The 25,256-nt window shown below is 54.2% G+C and overlaps 1 protein-coding gene across 1 annotated transcript in view; it reads left to right on the top strand.

The window, feature by feature from the left end:
• The window catches only part of SKAP1 (src kinase associated phosphoprotein 1), a 128,297-nt gene that overhangs the window by 89,038 nt on the left and 14,003 nt on the right, over positions 1-25,256 (top strand). Inside the window, exons 5-10 of the mRNA XM_065651249.1 lie at positions 16,042-16,122; positions 16,998-17,081; positions 18,448-18,572; positions 19,301-19,364; positions 19,677-19,838; positions 22,975-23,037. Of these exons, the coding sequence (XP_065507321.1) occupies positions 16,042-16,122; positions 16,998-17,081; positions 18,448-18,572; positions 19,301-19,364; positions 19,677-19,838; positions 22,975-23,037 (579 nt within the window). The remainder of the gene's footprint in view (positions 1-16,041; positions 16,123-16,997; positions 17,082-18,447; positions 18,573-19,300; positions 19,365-19,676; positions 19,839-22,974; positions 23,038-25,256) is intronic.

Here is a 25,256-nt window from a genome sequence, read left to right as displayed (position 1 = left end):
TGTGGCGTCTCCTGATTTTCGCTGGAGCAGACGGCTGAGCCCCATGCGGGTCCTGATAACCTTTCTCTCGTTCATTAAGGGCCCACTTAGTGCTCTGCGGGACTGAAGAGAGACAGTCTGGAGGAGAGTGGCAGCACAGGGCTTTTAGCCTGGGTAATGCAAAACTTCATCAATAATCCTCCAAATGCAAACCCAGAACTTAAATACAACCCTAGCGCTCCCCAAACTACCCCCAAGGACAGAAAAACCTGCAAGGTTAGGACAGAGCGTCCCCTCGTGAGCCGTTGTGCTTGGGGAGGGTCAGTTTGCCCAGCAGCGTGGGGTACGAATGGGCAGATTAACTCTTTGGGGCAAGGACCCTGCGCTGGGGTGATGGATGAGACGGTTTTTCCTGGCTCCCGCCTGCTGCTGGTGTTGTGGGTGTGCTGGTGGCAATGGCCCGTCACCGACAGCCCGCGGGGTGGCAGGGGGACGGCGACGGCCAAGAGGGAGCCCAGGGACTTGGTTCAGCAGCTCAGCAGCGGGACACAGAGCTGGGGTGAGCAGGTGAGGCGGCCACGGGCTCCCTCTGCCCTCCCGCTGCCGCTGGGGACGACTGGGATCTCTGGGGGTCCCAACATCCCCCCGGGCTGGGGGAGCCAGGACCTACCGACCCCCCTCTTGAGTGGCTTGTTCTGATTTTGAGCCCAGAGGGAGCTGCGCCAGAGGTGGAGGGGAGGGAAACACCCCTTAAAAATTGTCTAGGTAATGGAAACAACCTTAAACTATCATATTTCAAGCATAACGCCATAATAAAAGTAACAGGATAATGATTTTTTTCAGTCCAGATATTAGAGGCCCAGATATTGATTGGTTGTTTCCCTTGTCGTTCTCGCCTCTGATGGAACTGCATTTTTTGACAGAGAGTGCAATAAAATGTACAGTTTCCAATTTGAGAGCCCTATAAATGTCATCTCTACATGCACGGTTACAAATTCTTCATGATGTTCCTCTCCCTCCCCTTGACGCCGAGAGGGTCCTCGGGGACGCAGGAACACACACCATCTCCTTCCCGGAGGAGAAAGTTTGCGGTGAACCCGTCCCAGCCCCGTAAAGATGAAAAGACGCTTGGTTCCCGGGGGAGAGCTCTCTTGGGGTTGGAAGGACTGAGGTTATGGAGTTAATATATCTTGTAGTTTTCAGATTTATAGATTCTGGGGCAAATTATCAAGCTTGCCGCAGCCCCTGGTTGTTTGGAGTTGAGCTGTCAGGAGCTTCCAGTTTGACTGCACTGGTTGGAATTTTATTTTTAATGCTTTTCCTGCCAGAACTTGGTACTTTCTGGGCAAAGGTCTGAAGAAAAGCTGAAAATTTACAGGGATGTCAAGGGAGAAATGCAGGGTGGTGGCATATGAAGGTACATGAATAACATGGTGGCGTATGAAGTTACGTGAGCCCTTTTTGCTCTGCGCTCATATTTTTGGGGGTTCGGCTTGTTTAATGGCTCGATGGTTTGCCCTGACTGGGGAAGATAGCCGGGATTTTCAAAGGAGGCTGAAAAAGCGAGTGCTCACGTTGCAGGAGATAAGGTATCTCCTGCCGAGATAAGCCCTTTGCATCTTCCCTGGGGAGGTTTGGGGAGGACACAGCCCGAGTGCTCTGGCATTTTGGGGTCAGCAGAACCGTGGGTGCTGAGGGCTCCACGCGCCCCGGCTGTGGGGCCAAGGGGCTGGATGCTGCCCCACGGGCAGGTCCTGCTGGGAAGGGCTGGCCAGTGCTGCCGCGCTCCCCGCCGAGGCTGCTGTTTGCCTTTTTAAATTGTATTTTTAAATCCCTGAACAAATTCAGAGCTGGAAAAGGAGGCCGGTTGCAGTGTCTCAAGTGAAGGAACCGAAAGCGGGGAAGAGCAGAGCAGCCTGATGAATGTGCTGTTCCTCCGCTGCAAAAATAACAATAATCAGTTTTATATAAATCTCTTTTCCACAAAGAGACTTGAAAGCACCAGCAGCATCCCCAAGGTGCAGGGGGGTACCCTGGTGTGGGTAATGAGGGCAGTCACCTTCCATGAGATACGCTCGCGCTGTGACCTTCCGTTAGGTTTAATGCAACCTTTTTATTTATTTCCAATAACTCTCCAATCAGTCAGCACTCTGCCAGGTTTCCTCTAACCTCAGATCACAGTCTCATAACCGGTTTTGGGGCTTTTATTGGTCTCCGAGGTAGCCAGAGCCATTAAGCTCAGTGTTTTGATTTGATGAGAGACGTTTCAAGGGTCTCAGTGTCTCTCCCACCTTTGCCTAAAGATTTCAGCCCTGTCCCTATGCCGGGAGTTGGGATTGCAGAGCCCAGCCCTGCTGTTCCTTAGCTCCAGGCTTAGTACTAAAGGGGTGCAGAGCCGGCACTGAGAATTTACCTTTTTCTCCCCATTTTCATAGAGCAGGTTACATGCGGTTAGTGCCAAACCCCGAATTGGAGCCTCTCCCCCGTGCGGTGCTGGAGGTTGGGTTAAGGTGCCAATGTCACCCCTGGGTCCCGAGCCCCTGAGCCAGCCTGGATTTGTAGCCAAGGACACATCTGATTAACCACATTTGGTGCTTTTTATAATAAACTCCTGATCTATAACGTCCTGGATTTATCGCTTGGTGGGTATCTGAGCTGTAATAAGAAGCAGCTTCTTTTTTGGACCCAGCATTCTTTATACAGCCCTGTCACTTTCTTATATTTCCAGAGGTGGGATACAGCCAACCTGATCAATACTTTATTTTATGTCCTTTTACCAATAATTTTTTTAATCATAGTGTGTTTCTCTCATCCCCCACCTTTGGGTAAATAATTCCAGTCAAGCAGTGCCGCGTTCAGCACTTTTTAGCCAAGTCTGCAGAGGAAAAGCGATGAAGTCAGGAGAAGGAAGGGCAGGAGCTGGGCCCCGCACACCCTGCCGTCCCGGTCACAGCAGGGGCGGCCACGGCACGGGGCAGCTGCCCCAAAACTGCGGCAAAGCCTGTCCTTCCCGACTGGCCGGGGGTCACTGGAGCCCCCTGAGCCTGGGCGGGGACAGGGACAGGATGGGGGGACACTGGCACCCTGCCAGCCGTCCCACGTCCCCGGCTGGGGTGTCGGTGGGTGAGGGGATGTGGGACCAGGGCGGGCTGAAAGGTCTGACCTGTCCTGCCCCGTCTGCCCCGTCCTGCCCAGTCTGACCTATACGACACCAGACTGGGAGCTGAGAGAGCCCAGTTTTACCCCCAGGTCTTATTTTAGTACCTCTTTGACCCTGCCCAAGGATATTTCCTTGCCAGTCACCTCCTCTCCAGGCTTTTTTTAGGATGGAAACCTCCAGGGTTGGGACCAAAGGCTCTGAAAACTGTTTTTCTGGGTGATAGAACAGCCCCCCCCCGCCATCTTCCAGCATCTTTGTGCTCCTGGGCATCACCCCCAGGACGGGGGGTCCCCAGGGCAGGGGGGATCAGCACAGCCCCTCTCTGGGGGGACAGACCGGGCGGGGGGTGTCCCCTGTCCCCTGTCCCCTGTCCCCTGCACCGCGATGCTCTCGGCTCCAATCCTGGGCTTCTGCTGCTGCCTTGTGGCGAAGCCCCGGAACGGCACGATCCGCCCCCCGGCTCCCCCGGCGCTGCCCGGGCAGGCGGCCCCAGCCGCGGGGACCCCCCAGCGCCCCCGGGGCAGGGCGGGGCGGGGCGGCCGCACCCGCTGCCCCCGGCCGGGGTTCCCCCGGCTCCCCCCGTCCTTCACCCCCGGCCAGCCCTGCGCTGACCTTTGCCGGGGCCTTTGTAAGTCAAAGTGGGATTTGTGTCTGGGAGCCCTTCCCGGAGACCGTAAATATGCCAGAGCGGTGATGGAAACACTCCATTTTAGTCGTATGTGTTTTTAAAGACCCCAAATGTAACCCTGACATCAAGACGGGAATTCATGGGATATTTATGGTGTAAAGCTTTTTTTTTCTCCCTTCCTCTTCCCCCTAACTTCAGTGCCGTCGCTGCTCAGGATTAAACTGACCCCCACAGCGATAACTCCCTCTCTGCTCCCCAGATCCGGGGCTGTTGCCCTGGGCTGCCCGGCTCCTGGGCTGGCCCGGGTGTCCCCTCCCTGCAGGGACCCCCTTGTGCCCGGCGGGGACAAGGAGGAAGGGCGGCCGGGCGGGGGAGCCCCGCTGGGGTCCGGGCTCCTGTCTGCAGGGGAAGGATTGCTTCGCATGTCTCAGCCATGCTAATCCTGTTTATACATCGCCGGGTGATGCTTCATCCCCCCGGTGTGACACGGGTGATTCATGTTTGGCTGCTGAACCGCCCCAGCCCTCAGATCCGCTCCTCCGCCGGCGTCTGGAGGGAGAAGGGGATGGACCCGGCGAGGGCCGCGATGGGCCCTGGCTCAGCAGCCCCCGGGCGGCTGTGATGGTGGGGACAGCGGTGCTGGTGGCCCAGGGTCCCCAGGTGCCCCGTGTCAGCGCTGGGCGCAGGGAGCCCCCCCGCCCTCCTCCTGCTCGCTCCGGGGCTGCAGGGTGAAAGCTGAAAGTTGAAGAGTCCAAAACCATCAACCCCTGGCTCTCAGCTTGTGATGGGAAATGAAAATATTTGGATAAGCCTCGATATGGAGCTGCTGCTATTTACAAACCTTGATCCTGTGGCCTGCACATCAAAAGGGCTCCTTTTATAAAGCGCTCTCTGCTCTCCCAGCTCCGTTTTCAGGCTGTCAAGGGCATTATTTGATGTTCCTCTTTTGTTTGTTTACATTAATTAAGATGGGCAAATCCATCACTGTGACTTTCTCCCTCCGCGGCGGGGCCGGGGCACACGCCTGCTGCAGGTGTTCGGCGGGTTCTGTTGGGCGGGCGATAAAACACACATTTGTTCTCCAGGTCGTGTGGACAGACTGACACTTTCCTGATAAAAGCCCACCCCCCCGCCCCCAGCCCCGACACCCACCCCGCCCCACGGTGACAAATGATTTTCTTATCTGGAACAAGGAAAAGCAGTGGCCAAGTTTCATCTCCGCTTCCCGCCCGGATGCCGGGGGCAGCGGGGTGATGCCGCGGCGCTCGGCGCTGCAGATGGAGGGACAGCGTGGCCCCGGCTCTGTGCGCCAGCGCCCGTGCCAGGTGCCAGAAACGCTGCATTTCCTCCCTGCTTTGCCCCGTTGCAGAGCTGCGTGTTGTCCCCCAGCAGCCCCGCGTTGCCCAGCAGGGTTTGCCACGGCCCTGCCCTGGGGTTGTGCTTCAGGGGATGCTTTGCAAGCAGAAGTGCCCAAAATGTGCGCTTTTGGGCACAGTTTAAATAAGTGAAGCCCAAGGCTGGGCCTGGCGCTCGGCCTTGGCACGGCTTTGCAAGGGGAAGGCCGTGTAGTAGAAATTTCAGGTCAATCAGTTGACATGTGAGAGGCAGCGTGGGCCGATGAACTTTGCACGGGACAGGGGTGTTTTTCCAGCCATTTCCCTCGTGTCCTGCAGAAAGTTGTCGGAACCTGCAGGTGGATGCTGCGCAGGGCTGCCCAGCAAATGCTCCTGCCCGTGATGCTTTACCATGGCGGTTCAGTGCTCCCTAAAAATTTGTCCCGCATTTATCATTTCCCAGCTGTCTCCCTTGAACACACATCCTTAATTTTGTGTTAAATACTCCGGTTTTCTAGAAATGGGTTTGCAGAGATAGACCATTGTAGGCAGGGGACTCGGGAGCCCGGAGCCTTTCCAAGAGGAAGCAGCTTGCTCTTTTTTTCCTGGTGTTTTTTTTTTTTTTAAGGAGGTAACTGGCACTTCATTTATCTGTGGGTTTGTTATGACTCTGGGCTAACAGATACCACACTTAGCAAACTCTCACTCTTCACTAATGGAAGATACTTTAATCTAATTGCCCCGTATCACCCAACACCGGAGCCCCGAGCATCCTCCTCCCCGGAGCGCGGGCCCAGCTCTCCCCGCGGGGACGCGGCCCCGTTTCCGATCCCCGCATGGCTCCGTGCCCGGGACCGCGGGGCCTGGGAGGACTCACAGACACCGATTGACTCGTGTCAGCCTCGCCTGGGGGTGCCAGACCCCGGAAAGAGCTGGGGAGCGGGAAATGAAATTAGAACTCAGCGGACGGGAGGTGGAAGTTGCTGGGATAGCGGCGACGGGCTGGGAAAAATGAGGTGTGAGATCCCGGGTTCCGCTGGTTGCAATGGGCTCTGGCTCTTCGCTGGCCCAGCGCTCGCGGCTCGGGGGGGAAGGAGGACGATGCTGCGGTTTGGGGGCGCCCTGCGGGAGGCTCCCCCGGAACCCAGCCCTGCCCAGCCCGAGGCCGCTGAGGAGGGAGCCGATGGGTGTGATTTAAAAATCCAAAGATATTTTCTTGAAAAATGAGGCTTTAAGAGAATTGTTGAGACTCAAAAATAAACAATACAAACTTGTTGCTCTCCAAAGTCTTGAGCAAGTCCCTGGAGAGTCCCGTTAGTCCCAGGGTTTCTGGAAGGTCCTAAACCAGATTTAACACCACAGAGGCGCACAGAGAATTTTTTCTCCAATTTGATTTACTGCAGCAGTTTAGTTCCCATTCTCATGCAGAGCCAAAAACTGGAAGGCTGAGAGAGGCAACCTCTGCTTTTGTTCCAAATTTAGCAGAGGAGACGAGGTTTGGGAGGATGAGATCCACCAACTGGAAGGATGTGATAACCAGGAGCCTTCAACTCCATCCCATCACGTCTGATAATACTTCCTTTGTTAAACAAATCACCTTTAAATTTAACAGGATTTAATTTTTTTCCCCTGATATATCCATCAATTTAAAAGTAAATTTATTTTACCAATAAAACTCAAAACATTGCTTTTGTATATTTATATTTGAATTTCGGTCTCAGGCCATATAATGTTTTGCATTAGCTGTGAATAAAAGTTAATAATCACTTCCTAAACCCCACATCTTTCACCATTTTGTGACATAATACAAAATTTAAGTACCCAAATAAATGTTTGTTAAGCTACATAACGACCAAAATATTTTTTTGCATAGAAATAGTGTGTTCTGCTGGTTAGCTAAGAGAAATGTTAAATTGACCATAACTTTATCAACGTGTTTTAATGGTTACCAGCTTTCCTTAAGAAAGCGAGTAAAGAGTACAGATGCAAAACAACATTAAAATGGATGATTTCAATCAAGAAGTCTTGCTCGATGATTTAAATCGTCAATTTTCATGACGATTTAAATCACTTTGAGTTAAATCAGCCTGCCCAGGGCTCCGGTTCTTGCATCTCTGCCGGGACGGCCGCCACCCAGAAAGTCCTTTCATCACTCGGGCTCCTGCCCGCGGGAGCCCGCGGCTTTAAAAAGAAACATCTTTGTCCCAGAGCCGCGCAAAGCGGGATCCGCTAATGAGCTCCAGACGCTCCCGCGCTGCGCCGGGAGCCGCGGAATCGACTTCAACGTTGGGAATGGCGAAGGGACCCGGGGCAGCAGTTATCCCGTTCACCTGCCGCCGGCCAAGCACCCCGGGCGCTCTTTGTGCTCCAAGGGGAGAAAATGCCGGTTTCTCTCCCTGCCTGGGGAGCGAGCCGAGGGAATCGGACTCTGCAGACGGAGCCCAGGCCGGGCTCCCAGAGCCCCGCTCTCCAACAGAGACAGGGAGGCGCTCAGAGATTCCTCAAGCTCTTTCGATTTTGCAGAGTTTGCACCTTATAAAAAACAAGACCCAAAAAACCTCAGGCAAAAAACCAGAGTATCTGGCGAAAAGCTCTTTCTCAGGGAGGGGCTGCTCAGTCCTGGTGGTTCTAGACCCCGGGATGCTGCGGGGGGAATGTGGTCACGTCGGGCTCCTGCTCCACTTCTCTTGTGTCCCAGCCCCTGGTCCCGCTCCTCGTCTACACATGTGTTTAATTGTGGCTGCGGACAGACAAGACACTAAAACCCCTTGTTAGGCACTTAGGACAGACCAAGAGCACATGGTGCAAAGCCGCCTGTCAGCACAGCTTGCCCCGGCCAGGCCAGGCTGGCAGAAATGACCCCCAGGTCAAGTCTGGTCTGAAATTCATTTGGGGATCATCTCTCCCACCTGGTGGTGGCTCCCAAAGGCGTCCCCGTCCCTGTCCCTGTCCCCGTTCCTGTCCCCATCCCCGTCCCTGTCCCCATCCCCGTCCCTGTCCCCATCCCCATCCTCGTCTCCTCCCGGTTGCGCTCCCATCTTGTGAAGCACTTGGTGCCTCCTCCCAAGGGGGGCCCTGACCCGCTCAGACAGGGGTGATACATCAGAAAATGCAGGAAATTTGGAGGAGAAAACCCCAAACCTGCTGCAGATCCCCGTGGATCTGCGTGGAACGGGGCCGGAGCGGACGGCACCGTGTCCGGGGGGACCCCGACGTGTCGGCTCCAGGAGATGGAGCCGTCAAACGCCGCTCGTATTGCAATGAGGGCTTGCTGGTGGTTTTGTTTTTTTCTAAACAATATATCTGTATCCAGATTGGCAGTTGCTCTAGCACATTCATTTTGTAGAAAGGCCTCCCTAAATGGGAAAAGGATAATTTATACTGACATAAAGCACCTTTATTTGGATATAACTATCTACATTAAGGAGGTTGGATTGCTCTCACCGTATCAGGATGGTGTAGTTGAAGCTCTATTACTCGGATATAAGCTATTCCTGGCTCTGCTCCTGATTTATTGGACTGGCACAGCTAGGCTGGGTGTGTCTAGATTCATGTTGTGTTGATATCAGAAAATCAACGTTTCTTTCGTAATCCAAGGTATGTGATGTAAATCAAGAGGGCTCCAGGGAAGGCAGGGGCATTTTATCAGTGAAAAACGAGAGCAGAAGTGAGCCCAAGGGGAGGATTTACCCGAGAATGTGCTTTTATAATTTTACGACCTGTTGATTTTACTTTTCTAACAATTACTCAGAAGTAGGAAGCAAGGAAAAAATAGACCTGAGCCCAGATGAAAGGGAAGTGGGAGAACCAGGCTGCTCGTTTGAAATGCGAGAGTTTAATGAGTACGGGAAGGGCGGTTTCCTCCCCCTCGCTGCCTCCAGCCCGGCCAGGACCTTCGTCATCCTCGCCAGAGTCACGACCACGAGGCGGCGATTTCCAGTGTCAAATGTGGCCTATCAAACCGTGCCAGGGAGCTCAGGAATTCGGTTGGCCTTTGGTTTAACGGGACGCAGGCCTAACCCACGGCCATGATGCCCGTCGGCAAACGGGCTGTGTGCCCGCGGGGCCACCGCGCTGTCCCCGTCCCCGTCCCCGTCCCCGGGGATGTCACCGGCAGCCGAGGAACCCGCCACCAAGATGCCTCGACCGGCTTTTGAGATGAGACAAACCAGTAGCTCCATGGCAAACAGCAGTTAGGACTAATTACCTGCAAAATTTGTTTTTAAAGAGCGATGCTGGGTTGGAAGGGCGGAATAATGATCCCGCTTAGCGCTGCGGTTTTAGGCTTGGGAAGTGCAAACGGCAGCTACCGCTGCTCTCGGCGGCCAGGTAAGGGGGGGGCTGCCTGCGGTCCAGGGAAACGCTGCCAAGTGCCAGGTTAAATATACCTAAAATCAGCTGATCTGATTCCCCAAGACTTCTTGTCAGCTTCTTGACTTGCTGTGGCCGTGAAAGCCGGACCAAAACCAGCCAACGTGGCTCAGGTCACCAAGGAGGTGCTGCCAGACTGGCTGGCGCGTGGGAGAAATAAACCCGTTGTCACTGGGGAATAGCTCCCACCAGTTTTCTTGGCTGGTTTTATTCTTTCTCGGGGATGTGCACGCTCACCTGGTCCCCAGCAACAGGATGGCTCCCGTCCTTCTCACCCCTTCCACGAGCAACCTCAGCGACCTCTTCTTTACGTCTCTTTACCGGGATCGCACCAGTCTGGGTTTGCACCAGGCCAGGAAGGATGAGCGCAGCAAGTTGGGGCCGTGGATTTTGATTTTGCGGTGCCCGTCCTGCTCCCCTGCCAGCATCCCCCTTCCCACCCCCGACACACAAACCGGGGGCTCAAGGGAAAGTTGTTCTTCATGTGAAACACAGCCCTGCAGTTACAGGAGAGAAACCAAGTAGCAATGAAAACCCTCAGGGAAATCATTTAATATTTCCAGCCTTCTCACATGGGTTCTTGACACTCGGGTCTGTGGAGGGGAAAAGCTGATTTATGCCGTCAGTCGTCAGCGATGCGGAGGTGAGGTCAGGCGCGGGCATCCCTCATCTCTTCCCCGGCACTCGCGGATCCCTTGGGCAAGGTGGAATCAAAGCATTTCAAATGGTAGAGGTCACGCGAGTGACACTGTAAGAGGTAAAAGAGCACAGCCTCCTGCCTCCTATGGAACGGCTGACACCTATATATCTTCATATTGCCATTGTTTCCGCTTGAAAAATTGCATGTCGTTTGTTTTACTTTTTCCTAACCCTCCTCTCTCCTTAAATCCTCTCGATTTTCCGCAGTGATCTATAGGAATCATTTGTGTCAAGGCTGATGATTATGTGGTACGGAATTTTTATAGGAATCAGGGGCCTAAGCCGGGCTTTAGCCAACAGGTGTCTGGTCTTTTGGCAGGCTGTGAACTAAACCCGGGTCTGCTCTGGGCCGGGCCCAGCGGCTCTCGGGCGCGACGTCGCGCTGCTGGATGGCTGAGCGTGGCCGGGGGGACGGCAGGACATCAGCCGTGACGGGGTTTGGCCCCTCAGACCCCACGCGGACGGGGCAGACGGTCCCGCGGGGAAGCAGCCGCCCTGGCCGTCGTCCCCCACACCTCTCGCTGGGGTTCGGACGTCAGGCTCGGCTTTCCGAGGTGGTGCCAGGACATCCGCGAGAGCCAAATATTTGGCCAAGTGCCCCCCGAGGTGGGCTGGTGTCCGCACAACCGCCCAGATGTTATTACTTATCCATCAGCTTCTCTGAGTAACGGCGCCCGGGGCCGGGGCGAGGGTTGGCTTTTGTCAAAGCGTGTATTTCAGCGGCGTTTAAATAAACTCATCGGGCTGCACGTCTCGTGAACTTTCCCGTTCCATCCGTCTGCGCTGAGCCGCCCGTGGAAGGAAATGGATGAGGCCTTCAGAGCCTCGCCAGGCCCCGGAAAATGAGCCAGTCCGGCTAACGAGGAGTGGTGGCCGGGGGAGCACACATGAGCGCTCTGCTGGGCAGGAAAGGAAAGCTGAGCTTAATGAAGTCCCTGTGCCCGTGTCCCTGCGCGTGGACAGGAAAGGACGGGTGGTTTATAACTGTTTATTGGAGTTAATGGTAATAAATTCCTCACTTGTGATGCATTAACTTTAATGTTTTCATTACGTGATGATTTAGGTTTTCCCTTTTCACGCTGTAAATCATGTTGTCCCAGTAGCACAGCAGGTCGAATGTCTGACATAATGTTATGTTTGGGGGAGAGAAATAACAGGGGAATGAGTTACACAGATTATATATTTATATATTTCATACATTGGGCTTTTTTTTTCTGGAGGACTTTAAAAGATGGTGTCCTGGGGAAGCCGGCGGCCGGGCGGACAGACAGACCCGTCTGAGCAGGAACGCGCGAGACGCGGCTGCGAAGGGCCCGTTTCCATGGAAACTCCCCAAACCCGCTCCGAGCCGAAGGGGTTTCTTCTTCCCTCCCTCTTTGCTGAGTGTGAGCCCTTGGCTAATGAGCTGTGCAAATAGATATTGAGATTTAGTGGTTTTTATTTTGCAATTATAGACTTAGTGATTTGGAAGGAAACTTTTGGGCCAAAGGCTCTGCCTGCTCTTTGAATTTTCTTTTTTTTTTTTTTTTCCTTTGGCAAAGTTGGTTGAACTTCAAACTTGCTGTTAAATTTTCCAGACAGAATTAAAGAAAAAATACCAATAAAAGTGGGAGGCTTTTTTCCACCTTCTCGGGCTAAATCCCAGCCCAATCTGCAGTCAGCTCTTTGCCACTGACTGTCTCTTGTTTGCTTATCAATCATAAAACCACAGTCACGGACTCCTCCGCAAAAACAACGAATCCAACACTAACTTGGCGTCTAACAAAGGTCCATCTGTATGTCCCCTGTTTATTTGTGTTCGGTCATTAATTGCGGTCCAACGAGGACATTGGGGCAATGCAGTTAATTAGGCACCGTTCAGCCCCAGGTGAGAACTGTGGTTTTCTTGAGCGGCTCCCATGGATTTGGGGTTTGCTTCTGACTGTCAGCACTCGTGGACCGCTGCCTGGGACCAGTTAATCTTGGTTCGTGCCTTCAATACTGGTCTGTACTGGTGCGTACAAGAGCGTATTGAGCAGTTCCCGCCCGCCCCCAGGGCTGCTCTGGGTTGGGTTTTTGGGAGGGTTCTGGGTTGGGGTGTCTCGTAGCATCCGAGAGCTCCTGGGCCTGAGGATGATGGATCCCGAAGCTGAGCACAGGGCTATTTCAGTTGATAATTTCCCCTCGATGATATATTGCCATTGATTTTTAGCTGCCTCCTGCTTGCTGACCAGCTTTCAATCTAGGTGGTTATCCCGGGGTGGATGCCTACACTCCGAATTTTGCTTACTAGCCTCTTCTGAAAAGTCAAGCTGAAGCCCAAATAAATCTTCTCTGCTGTGCCTTGCCTTTTCTTCGTCTACTTTCTTATTTTCCTGCTCAAAAAAATGCAATAAAATTAGTCTGGCACAAGATCTATTTCGTATGATCCATGTTGACAATTGTTTAGTTCCCCATTCTCTTTCAAACAGTTGCACATTTTGTCCCTGTCGTTATAAATGATCCGCAGGCGTTTCCAAGGCGCCGGAAGGTTCGGCAGCGTTCCCGGGGCCAGAACAACCGAGGGGACCGAGGGGACGGAGGGTCCGGGGCCGCCGGGGCCACGGGCTGTGACCTGGGGCAGGGGGACAAGAGGCGGCGGCCAAAGGGACCGTGGGACGGATGGTGGCTCGTGGCCTGACCAAGGGGATGGAACTTCGGTGAACCCGGGCGGAGGCTGGGGGCTCTGCACCCCTGTGGATCGTGATGGGAGAAGCAGAGATGCTTTCGGGATCCTCTTGATCTTAGAAAAAGGGAACGGTTTACATACAGGGAGCATTATTCTCCCGCCAGAGACAGAAAGGAGCGTGGCTGCAAACAGCCCCGTGGTTTTGCACGTATGGAACTGGTGTTTGAACAGACCCCACACGCCGCTGGGCAGTGGCCGTTGGGGCCACCAGCCCCCGCAGCCCGTCCTGGCCCCGTTCCCCGCACAGACCTGGGTGGCAGGGGAGATTTCCAAAAGCTTTCAGCATTCCCTGAGCTGGACTCGCTTTGAAGGCGGCGGGAGGGGTTGTTTTTCTCTTTCTGACTGTTTTTTTTCTCATTAGCTTCAATGGAAAAAGAGCGCAGCCACCACGGAGGGCTTTGGGAAATCACAGCCGATCGTGCTCGCCTTTGAAATGCAGTTGGGTGTTCCCTGCGAACTCCCCGGGAGCAGAATCTGCTCTTGGCACATTTGAGCCTGGTGAATAAGCGGGAGGACGGGGAATTAGCTGTAACCGTCGTGCCCCCGCGCTCCGTCCCTTTGAAGCGCGGGTTGATGTGACAGTGTGGGCACCGACGCGGCCCCCGGGCGTCTTTGGCTGCGGCTCCGGTGACATTTTGTGCAGCTGGTGTGTGTGACTCAGAGACCGACGGGCCGAGAGCTGAAATCCAGAGGTCCTTGAGGACACGGCGAGGATGGGGCTGAACGGTCACGGCGCTCAGCGGCCAAACTCCGAGAAACTTTGCCCAAAAGATGCCGTTTGGTCAGCAAAGGCAGAGGCTGGGTGGGTGACCTGGGCCCACCCTGAGAGGAACCTTCAGCAGCACCCGCGGGATGCAAATCGCCAGAAAGGTCGAGGTGCAATAAAAAGGGGAAAGGAAAGAGCTGGTGGCACTGGGCAGCGCTGCCGGTACCAGTTGTTTGCTGGGGGAGATGCCGGGGACCACCGAGACCATCCAAACCCAGTCTAACCAGGAGGGACTGGAGAGGGACCGTGTGTCTCGGAGAGCACACGTGTCTCTCTCAGATTAATTTAAGGCCTTTCCTTTCTCTGTTTTTATACACGGTGAATGGCCATTAGTGGCTGGAACAGATGAGCTGGTGGTGGGCTGGTTTTTCCATCGCTTGGAGCCCTGGAAGATGTGGTGAGCTGTGATTTACCTGCCAGCCGTGTGGTCCTGGGCCAGATAAACCCCTCAGAGAGCAGAGACCTGCCTGGGGCTGGGCTCCCACCTCACCTCTCTGCATCTTCTGGGTGTCCATTAGGATGGCTTAAAGAAACCAAAAACCCCAGGGACTGGCTTTGCAGGTTAATTCAGCTACTTGCTGCAGGCAAAGGCCATCTGGATCGTTGTTAGGGACAGGCTGCGGACACGGGGGGGGACAGGGACACCCCGCGTAGCCCCAGCCCCGTCTGCAGCCGCCGCGGCCCCGCTCACCCACCTCTGGCAGATTTAATCTCCCCGGCTCCCGTTCGCAGGGCTGCATTAGGGAGGCTGCGTGCAACACGCGGGTCACAGCTGCCACCTCCGTGTCACAGGCTGTAAAACTTCACATTTCCAGAGCCTCATGCAATTGAATCAGCCTCACAACCCCTCCTTAATTGTATTAGTCTGTCTGAGCAGCCACTGAGTATTTAAGAAGGGAGTCTCCTTTCGTGTGGGTTTTCCTGGGAAACTGAGGCACGGTGTCTCTTGCAGAGCAGGAGAGATTTGGGCTCCTGATGGTGTTTTGGTGCCCTGGGGAGCTGCCAGCCTGGCACATCCTGGGCCCCAGGGCCACAAATCACCTGAAACGTGGGATCTGCTCACATGGAAAATCGATCTCAAAGCGGGCAAAGCACAACCGAGCAGGTCCCGGGGTCCTGCCTGCTCGCGGACACGGAGAAGTGATGGTGAAGAGAGAAGATGTGGGGCTGGAAGAGGCTGTTGCTGGCTCCCATTGTGTCCGTGCTCCTTCCCCGCTTCGGGTGCTCTTTGTGGTCTTGAAAGCTCCTTGCACCCCCAAATCTCTCTTGCCAACTGGGGAACGAGCGGAAAGTGCATCCCGAGGACGAGCAGGATGGCCGGACACGTCCCTGCCTTGGCTCAAGCGCCAGCAGCATCCCACACGCTGCTGGTTTTCTGGGGGAACGGGGGCAGAGGGAAGCCCCATGCTGATAATGTACTGAAAGTAAATGAAATTAAATAAGCGAAGCAGTACTCGCGGCTCCTGCCTTCCCCCCTGGGTAATTCAATTCGAGCGCTCGCGCTGATGGGATCTCGCCGGGGCTGCCTCCGTCACCCCGCTGGGGCCTGGATTCTTAACGTCTAAATAAAAGTTTCACTCAAGCATTTTTTATTCTCCTGCCAGCGGGATCAGCGAGCTAGCGTTGGGCACATTAATGTAATATTCATACTCACAGGGTCTGCCTGTGCATCCGGCAGCACCGTCCCATTTTCATAATTATAAATGTCCCATAAAGTGACATTTAGATTTGCATTAGCAAAAGGGGTCAGGGCTTGGATTTGAGATGACAATGTGCCTGTTTGCAAGTGAGATGCTCGGTGTCATTCGAGAAGAGCCTGAGCACGTTTGTGCTCTCACGTGTGCGGGAGGAGGGCTGGCAGGTTGGTGCCCCGGGAGGTGACAGTGCGGGGACATTGTGGCCCCGCTCACAGCTGCTCTGCCCACCCCTCTGCAAAGCCCCTTCCCCACGTTTAAGAAGGTGGCGAGCCCGGGGCAGCGCAGGGTCCCGTCTCTGGGGGTGCGGGAATCCTCAGGACGTCGTTCTGCTTTACACAAGCCGAGGACTCGCTCTTCGAGGGCTTGGGCCGGGAGCTGCATGTTGGGGAGACGCGGAGAGAAAAGGAGAGAAGCTCTTGTGACCTGGGACTCTGGGAAGTTCTTCATCCTGAGAAAGCTGCCAACGTGGGCACTGGGGAGCTGATTAGTGGCATTTCATTAGACGTTTTTTCTTGTGCTTAGGACAAGTTGCGATGGCAGGAGCTGAGCAGAAACAAGCCACGGCTGGGGGACGTCCTGGCCCTCATGCTTTGGGGGTAGACCATGATTTTCACCTCTTCTGCAAAGAAAGGGCCTGAAAATGTGCTGAGGGGTTGTGCAAATCGGAAATCCCAAAGCTTTGCTTTGCTTTGCTCTGTAGGGTTAGAAGAAATCATCCCGAGGCCTGTTCGAGACTCAGGGAACATTTTGAAGCAGGGATATCTGGAGAAGAGGTCTCGAGGTAAGGCCTGGCAAGTGCGTCAGAACAAAAGCTTTGGGGATGTCACCTCAGAATGCAAGTTTGCAGATCAAGAACAAGCAGGAAAACACATACTTTCTGCAGATTTGTCTGTAGGCACATGCAGAATCTTTCAGGCTTTTCTTAGGCACCGCACACATGGACGGCACAGCCTGTATTTATTCTCTTTTGCAGATCATCAAACTGCACAAAGATTAAAACCCAGAAATTGAATTTAGCAGCAGCCCAGTCCTCTAAGGCAAGATGTGCCCTTCTAACGAGCAATACCTAATGGGGATAAAATCCTGGTGAAGACAAGGTAGTTCGTAGCATCACACACATTAGCAAGTTGAGATAAGGCCTGTGAGTCAGCCTGAGGTTTATCTTGATTTTACTGACTCTTGTGAAAGCTACAAATTATTTCCCCATCACTCAGATTTTATCTTGATTTATTTACTGTATGACAGGCGGTATGAGGCAAGAACAGCCCTTTTTTCCTCATGGCCATCAGCTGAGCTCTAGAACTGGCCCTGTGCATGTTTTAACTTGTTCCAATTACAGAGCAAAAGACATTTGCTCAAGCCTCAGTTAGGGAGATTTAACCCTAAGCTGTGTTCCCTCCCAGTGAGCAGGACTAAGGGTCACAGCAGCTCAGCCCAGCTCAGCTAAGCTCAGCCCAGCCTGGTAGGACAGGCTGGTTCTCCTTTACTTGGTTGAGGTTTTGTATCCAAATTTGCTTGCCTGAATCTTGTGCCAGAAATCTGCAGGGGTTTGTTGGGAAAAAAAATCCTTCTTTCCCCTAAATATTCTTCTGAAGCGTACAATGAAAGAACATAAACTCATATTTTGTTACTCCTTTGCTGTCCTTTTCTTCCTAGAGCACAGCTTTTTTGGGTCGGAGTGGCAGAAGCGGTGGTGCGTTCTCAACAGAAGGACCTTTTACTACTACGCCAATGAGAAAAGTAAGTGGTGAGGGATCTGCCGTGGGTCCCCAGGCTGTGGGCTGTAGCTGAGCGTGTGGATGGGCCTGAGGACGCGTTAATTAATATCTGACAAGAGAAAAGCATAGCCCATGGGACGGCTGTAATTCCCTATTGAGGCACAAGATGCAAGTTCTCCTCAAAAGGCAGATCTGAGCTCCCTTTTGATTTTTTTTTGTCCCCCAAACACCTTTCTAGGTATGGAATAAGAGAAGAGAGCACAGGAACAAAGCTGTGTGTAAATAACAACATGTACGGAGTTTTCCATTAGCCATCAGCTGGGCTTCAGCCCTCTTGGCGACTGTATATAATCCGTGTGTCAGTGTATATAAATATTTTGCAGTCATGCTCCATCAGGTACATATAAACAGACAGCTAATATCTCAGACAGAGTTTGGTGTGATTAGATATATGGCCTTCCCCTGTTCCACCTATCCAGAAACGCAGCATTGAAACAGCTTATAACATACACCCGTAAACCCTTGGTTTATAGTGACCAGTCTGCAGTTAGAACAGGATTAAACTCCAGTGGGTCTGTGTCCTTCTCCCACATCCTTTGGCTGAGGATCTTGAGCACTTTTGGTTTCCAAACGAGCTTCCCACCGCCTCTCCCCCTGGCATTCCATGGGGAATGAGCAGCTGTCCTCTTCCAAATGGTCTCCAGAAGACAAGAGAGTAAAGCAAACCTGTTATCCATGGGCTGAAATCCTTCTATAGGGCCTGACCTCACCCCTGGATGTTTTGTAAGAATCTGCAAATCAGAAAAAAGGTTCAGAGCCTGCCTGAATTGTACTCCCACACTTCTTCAAGAAGATTCATAAGGAAATAATGAGCTGGGGTAAATAAAGCCGCTCGGAGGCCTGCGGGGAAGTTCCTTCTCTGGCCCCGCTGACACCGGCCGTGCGTGTGCATCGGCGAGATCTGTCGGCCAATTCTCAAAGGCCCCACTAAGTATTTCTTCCTGTACGCCAGCCCGTTAATTCCTTACCAGCAGAATAATCATTGATATCATATTTCCCCGAGTACACGGTGGTCTCTGCTTCATTACAACCAGCTCATCTTGTGCAACCTCCTGACCCCGCAACCTTCCGCTGGCTGTTCACAGTCTCTTGAGGCTGGAAGGGGCATCCTCTTCACTGTGTCTTGATGAAGATTTTATAATATTCCCTTTGGATTTCTGGGGGGCAGATGTACTTAGACCGAAGGGGTTTTTTCTGGCCGTTTCCCACTGACACATGGTGTTTCTCGGTCTCCCTGCGTGGGTGACAGACACCCGCCCCACCCAGCAGTACTGGGAGCTTGAGAAAAAGGTGCAAACCCCGGATTTAGCACATTTCTCTTCTTCCAGGCAAGCAACCTAAAGGCACCTTCTCCATTGAGCACTATAGTGCCCGGCTGGCTTTCCATCTCCGCAAAGACTCTCGAAAAAGATGCTGTTTCGAGTTAAGCTGCCCTGGCAAACGCACCTACGAGGTAGGAACTGGGGGAAGAACTGGGCTTTCTGGGCTGATTTGAGCACTCAGTTCAAAAGCATGTGCTGCTGGGCCTGGGTGCAGGGTCAGGGAGGCTGTGAACCTCCAACCCCCCCAAAACAAACAGAGCACCACTGCAGAAGGTGCCGATGCTTCTCCTTGGTGGGTCATCTCAACATGGACCTTCCCTTGGCACAAGAGCGACCCTGGGCTCTCTTAGCACTTGTGGGGCACGAGGATTAAGAGAGTACATGGATTAAAAGCAGTAGAGGATTGGGTTTGGAAAGCCCATTTTTAAACAAGCAGTTCAGAGGCAGGTTAAATTTAAACTTCCATTTTTTTGAGCATCCAGGGAGGAGCCTAAAAACTGGTGTAATGAAAAACCTGGCCCAATCCACAAAGCGTGCACGAGAGCCTTCCTGAGCTTCAGGGAGATTTTGGATATAGAGTCTTGGTTCAGAGTCAGTATAATATATTCAGTGGGGATTGTGGTTTTCATCTGAATTATTTTAATGAATTAGGCTTGACAGCCTTCCTCTGGGATAGTCTAGCTTAGTTCCGCTGCAGTTTCCCTGTTTGGAATAGGGAGAAAAAGAAGCGAAATGGTTTTCCCAAAGTCACAGGGTAGAGAATGGCAGATCCAGGATCTCCATCCCCTATTCTAGCCTCAATCTTTTTCCTCTTCCTACATCCAAGAACCAGCACAATAACGGGTGACCCTCTCTCCAGTTCACAGCCCCAAGCCCAGCAGAGGCTGAAGACTGGGTGGACCAGATCCAGTTCCTCCTGAAGGGTGAGTCTGGCAGCTCGGCCCAAGCCAAGGGCAGAGCTGTTTGAGCAGATCCTGCCTTTGTTCCCGGCCATTTGCCATCCTTCCATGGGCTTTTCCTTTGGTTCAGCCTGCTCTCAGCTTCCATCCCATTTTCTTTACACCAGCGGCTCTTGGGCCGGGCAAGGGGACAGTTCACTCCCTGCAAGGTCCACAGTGAGCACTAAGTGCAGCGGCACAGCCTTTGTCACTTGATTTCAACCCACTGAAAGCACCAACATCCAGCTGGTACATGGATTTGCTCTTTCTCACCACACTTTTGCTCTCTCCTGCCAGACCTGAGCTCCCTCACCATTCCGTGTGATGAGGATGAGGAAGGGCCCTACAACGACGTGGACAGTTTGGACTCCGCGAACACAGCATCCCACAATACCACCCTGAATCAGGATGAGCCCAGCACTGGGATGGAAGAAGATGACATCTACGAGGTTTTGCCAGGTAAGTGACCAAATAAGCAGGTTAAAACATGAGCCATCCCCTGCAAACATGGCAGGAGACCTTGGCCACGTCACACACTGATGGAAATGAACATCCAGGGCTCTGCTGAGTGTGACGGACCCATAACTCAAAGGTTTGACCCCATTTCTTCATTCAGCCTGGCTGCTGGACCACAAGAGCAAACCTTTTCTGTTCTGCTGAGGTGGGGGTTTGACAATCAGGTGGGGTGGCTTTTAGAGGTTGTGCTCCGTTCATCTCCAGTAATATTAAGTTTGCGAGTGGAATCTCTGGGCAGTGTTACCTGGAAAATCAGACTTTAGATGATGAAAATGCTCCCTTCTGGGCATGCAGTCATGGCTGTAACACAATTACAGGCCTTCCAAGAGATGATAAAATAACTGCATTAAAGACCAGCGCTTGTTCACTAAGGGTGCATGAGGGCTGGAGGCAGCACAGCAGCGGCTGCCGGGTAAAGGAGCCGGGAGCATCTTCCTGGCACAGAACCCAACAGCCTGCGAGGGTGACACCGTCTGCAACGTTTCTTACCGTTAGAGCAGAAATCACCGTGTGACACGTCCCAGGGCTTGGTCATCGGGTCATCTGCGTCTTATTCAAACCCGTGTGCTGTTCTGCTTCTGCGTGGCCCTTTGCACCCCTGGGACCCCCCAGCGAGCGCAGGGAAAGTCTTTGTCCAAGCTGGGGTGTCTCCTGGGCCCGGCTTCTGCCGCCGTGTCCCGAGCGAAAACAGAGAGAAAGAGGTAGAGAAAAAAAAAGAAAGAGGGGGAGATGAAGAGATAATTTCCTCAGCAAGTCATCGTCGTTAATGAAGTTTTACAAAAACAGATACAACCAAGGAAAAATAAAATTTCACAGGTGATAAATTTTTCCAATTTCCCTGGCAGAATTCGATAGGATTGTTAAATTAAGAGTGAAGGTGTCTGTTAGGAAGCAACGAGCAGTGATGGGTAATTTTATAGAGTGGAAAATTGAATCAAATTGCTACATTAAAACACAGCTCCTCTGAGAATGTGCCCAACGCCCAGGCTGCTCTGGCACAGCGCTGGGGAGCACGGGCTGGGGCGCACGGGGGGCTCTGCACCCCTCGTGTGGGTGCCCAGGGCTGCCCACGGCGTGTAAAAGGCATTTCCCGAGGGTGGTGTGGCCAAAGCCATGATGCTCTGCACAGCCCCCAGGAGATGCATTTCTCAGCATTCCTCTCCGATTCCTCACTATAAAACGCAGACATTGGCTGAGATCAGACAGCCAGGCCCTGGGAGGGCAGCGCATCGCTGCAGACGTGGCTCAGAGCAGCACCTGGTGCAACAGGCTGCGGTGCGCAGGGAGCTCGTGCGTCCCCACGGCCCCGTTCATTCATTGAACAGCCCAAAACCCCCAGGGGTGCTGCACACCCCAGGGTTCGTGCCTTCCCCACGGCCCGGCAGCGCCAGCCCCCCAGGTGCAGGATTTGTGCAGCCTTGCTCATCCTGGATCCCGGCAGCAGCGTTTCCTCCCCGACACGTGTTTCCCTGCTCCGGCGTCCCCAGGAGCGTGTGTGCGTGCGGGAAGGGCGCTGGGAAGGGGTTTCCTGAGGACACCCGGCTCGGAATGGAGCGGTGCCCGCGGGACGCACAGACAGGAGGGGGTGGCTGTGGGGAGCCCCTGGTGCGGGTGTCACCCCCAGCAGTGGGTGCCCCGCTTTGGAGGGTGCTGGGGGGTTTTCACGGCACCTGGCCGCTGGTTTTACACCCTCCATCTCCTGCCGAGGTGGGATTAGGGGGTTTGGTGCCATTGGTTAAAGTACAGGGGAATCCAAAGGCGAGGGTTTGGGCCACGGGAATGAGGGGAGAGAGCAGCGTTCCAAATACATTTACCTTCTCCTTTACAAATGCAAAGAGCAGGCAAAAAGCCACTTTCAATAATTTATTTTAAAATCAATGCTAATGAGATTCTGTCTCGTCAGTGGCCGAGTTTTACAATAAAGTCTGATTTATTTAGAAAAGATCTTCGGTGCCGCTTCCCGGCTAATGGGGGAGCAGTCGCAGTGACCCCCCAGCTTGGGATGCAATTTGTGATGGGGCGCGGAGCTCTGACCTGGTTTGCATCGATCAGCGGCGGGCGGGAGCGACGGCCGGGACGGGGCCGCGGCCTCGGGAGGTGCCGAGCGGCAGCAGCACTTGGCTGCCCTGCGACCAGGGGCCGTGGGACCTGCGGGAGACCCGGCCTTGGTTTCTGTTGGCTCTGCCGAAGGGTGACAGCAAAGCCATGTCCCCAGAGATGCGACAGGGACAGTTCTGCACCGCGCTGGGCCGTGCTGGGGTTGCCCCACGCTCCCCGACAGCCGTGCAGGACGTGCCAATGAGTGATGTGCCTGAGCGTTGGCTTTCCAAAATGTTTCAGAATTGGGTTTTCTTTCTATTACTTTATTAGGCTGCTTGTAGTCCTCACGGGAGCAGAAGGAAGCACGGGCTGCGATGGCAGCTGATGTGGGTGCTGTGCACCCGACCTGCCCCAGCACCCAGAGCTGCTCAGCCGGATGGGTTGTACCTGGCCTGGTGTTAAATAATCTTATTTAAACCTATTTGTGTGTAGATCCCTGCACCCATCAGTCACTCACCATTTTCACAGGGCTTCCCTGTGACTTCCAGCCCCTCTGTCCTTAACCTTTTCCACTGTTATAGTTTCTTATTATTTTCTTGCATCCTCCTTCCCCCTCCTCCGCAGCCGTGCCAGCCTGCCTGCCCTCGGTCCTCTTTCTCCTTCTTAATTTCTGCCTCTGCCCCCATCCTTCCTCGCATTTCTCTCCTGGCATTTCTCCCCAGCATCTCATTTTCTCCGGGCTGCGAGTCCTGCACAGGAAGTGTCTCTTCCTATAGGGCACTCGGCAAAGTGCTGCCTAAATTTATGAGGCTATAATAAGTGATTTGTTTTTACCAGTGTTAACAACAATTCATATTTTTATGCACCACGTTTTAAAATATTATCTGTGACTTCCTCCCTTCCACTCTTCACAATTAAGCCAGGAATTTATTATTCTGACAGTCGGATGCTCTCGCAGCCCCCTGCCTGCCAGGGGCCTTGGTGCAGCAGTACCGCTCCCGGCCCTTCCACTGACTTCTCTGCTCTTTTCCCCTCCCAGATGAGGAGCTGGACCCCGCCTTGGCACAGGACAGCGAGGATGCCGGGAGCAGCCAGACGCGTGGTAAGAGCCCACCCTGCTGGGCCAGCCCAAAGGCTGGGGAGTCTGAGTCCGGCCTGGGGTGCGGGTGGTGATGGAGGGTGGGAGAGGCCCCAGGAGCAGATTCATGGGTGACAGAGACTCTGCAGCTGGTGAAGTTCAGGTAACTCGGGCTTGGGGAGCTCTCCCCATCTTCTCCACAATATGGGCACGGGGGATGCATCTCCTGGACCAGAGCCGGGCAGCAGGCACGGCCACGGAGAGCGAACCAGCCACCCCAGCATGTCCTGGGGCGCCGGGGAGAGGAGCTGGGGCAGAATAACCCGGAGAGAGGGCAGGAAGCCGCCGTGGCCCAGAGGAAGCTGCCGCAGGGAGGGATCTGGGCGCAGGGAGCCGGAAGGACGCGGCACCGTCACCCCAGGAACCAGTGCTGCCCGCCTGCAGCGGCCGGGGCCCCCACCCCTGCTTTTTCCTTAAGGACCCGCACTGTGGGACGGGAGCGGAAGGTCTGTTTCCTCCCTGGTGCCACCTGCTTCGCTTTCCATCGCCGCTTCCTCCCCGGAGCAGGAAAGCGACGCTTGTGTCCGAGCAGCCGGGGCTGGAGCGGCCGGGGGCTTCCTGCCGGCCCTGGCTCCTGCCGCAGGGGAACACGCGTCCTCCCGGCACAGCCCGGCTCGGGAGAGCTTCCCGCACCCTCCTCCTGCGCCGGAGCTCGGAGGGGACGGTCTCGCCCTGCTGCTGCCCGGCTTGTGGGGTCCTGCCCAGCTGGGGACCCACGTCCCTCTTGTTGGGTCATGGAGAGCGGAGGGTTCGGTGTTGGGTGCTGTGGGTGGCAGGTGGTTGAACCAGCGTCACGCACACCTGTGCTCTCCCAAACGCACAAGCAGCCCAAGTGTTGCTCAGCTGCTTTATCCCACCCACAGTCTGAGAGCCCCTGTGCCCAACGTCCCGGTGTCTCTGGAAAGTGCGATCCAGCGATTCACTTTGGCCAACACCAAACCCCCTTGGGTGTTTCCTGGGTGTTTGTCCCCAGCCCAGGAGGGCGCCCAGTCCTGTTTCTACCCCAATCTTGGTGGCAGAGACAAAGGGCAAGTCCCGGTTGTTCGCAGGGACTGGAGCAAGTTGGCGTTTCTCTGCTCCTCGTGCTTTTGCGGAGCTTGTTTCCCACCCCCTGACGCAATGACTTCTTTGCCCACTGGAGCGTGTGGCAGCTGCAGCCGGTACCGGCCCCCAGAGCTCAGGACAAACAGCATCCCAAGCTTTATAAACTGCTCTGTGGTCCTAAAGCGGGGCTGGCCGTTTGTCCATGGAGACGCCTGGGTGCGGGGAGAGGACAGCAGAAAGCGGTGGGACGTGCACAAACACACGGACGGTTTACTTTGCCTTTCAGAACCGCCCCACAGGAGCGGGGGGCAGCAGAGCAGCTCCCGGTGGGCGTGCGGCTGGCGGGGGTCAGCGGGGCGCAGAGCGGGGTCGTGACAAACCCGCACCCCAAGGCCACCCCGAGGACTTTGGCTCTCGCCTGTCACAGCCCTGCCAGCCACTTAAGCACCCTGCTCGTACTCATTAGCATCTGCCTGGCGGTTGTAATTGTTGTTAATGGTTATAACTGGTTTAGTTATTACCATTGTCATGATTGCTTGAAGTCCTGTGTCTATTTTTACACTAAATAATATATTAGACTCTTGCTTCTGAAATGCTGGGCTGCACTTCAAGAGGGAAAGGTTATCGTGGCGCCAGGGACCGCAGTCCTCGTGCCTTTTGCCGTGGTAATTTGTGCTCCTGTCCAACTGGACCAAGGGTGACAAAGCGGTGACGGGAGTCCTTGAGCAGAGCGCCCGGCTGCGGGGAGGGAGGGAAGGGGCCACTTCTTAATTAGATCACACGGCCAAAATGCCAGATGAGCATTTGGCTAATGGAAAACTATTGTTTCTAATTTCGAAGAACCACAAGGACGTGATGATGCTGGAGCAGCCCAGCAAATCCAGCTGAGAGCTTCACGCTGCTCCTGCCAAGACACCCATTTGCTCCACTCAAGGCTGCTTAATCCCGGCTTTCTGCGCCGGATGGGCTCTGAGCTCACCAACCGCATACAAACAGAGCAAAATTCCTCTACTTACAAAACAAGAAAGCCTGGCAGCCTCCTGTCCCGCTCCCTGCACTTAGCGTGGCAGGAGGTTTCACCCAGCGTGAGCGCGGTGCTGAAAAGCCCTGAGCTGCAGACAGTTGTCATTAGGTTTCAG

Source organism: Caloenas nicobarica, chromosome 24 (genome assembly GCF_036013445.1).
Source record: "Caloenas nicobarica isolate bCalNic1 chromosome 24, bCalNic1.hap1, whole genome shotgun sequence".
Taxonomy (NCBI): Eukaryota; Metazoa; Chordata; class Aves; order Columbiformes; family Columbidae; genus Caloenas; species Caloenas nicobarica.
The sequence above is the reverse complement of the archived record's forward strand: the minus strand, read 5'-3'. Positions and strand labels throughout refer to the sequence as shown.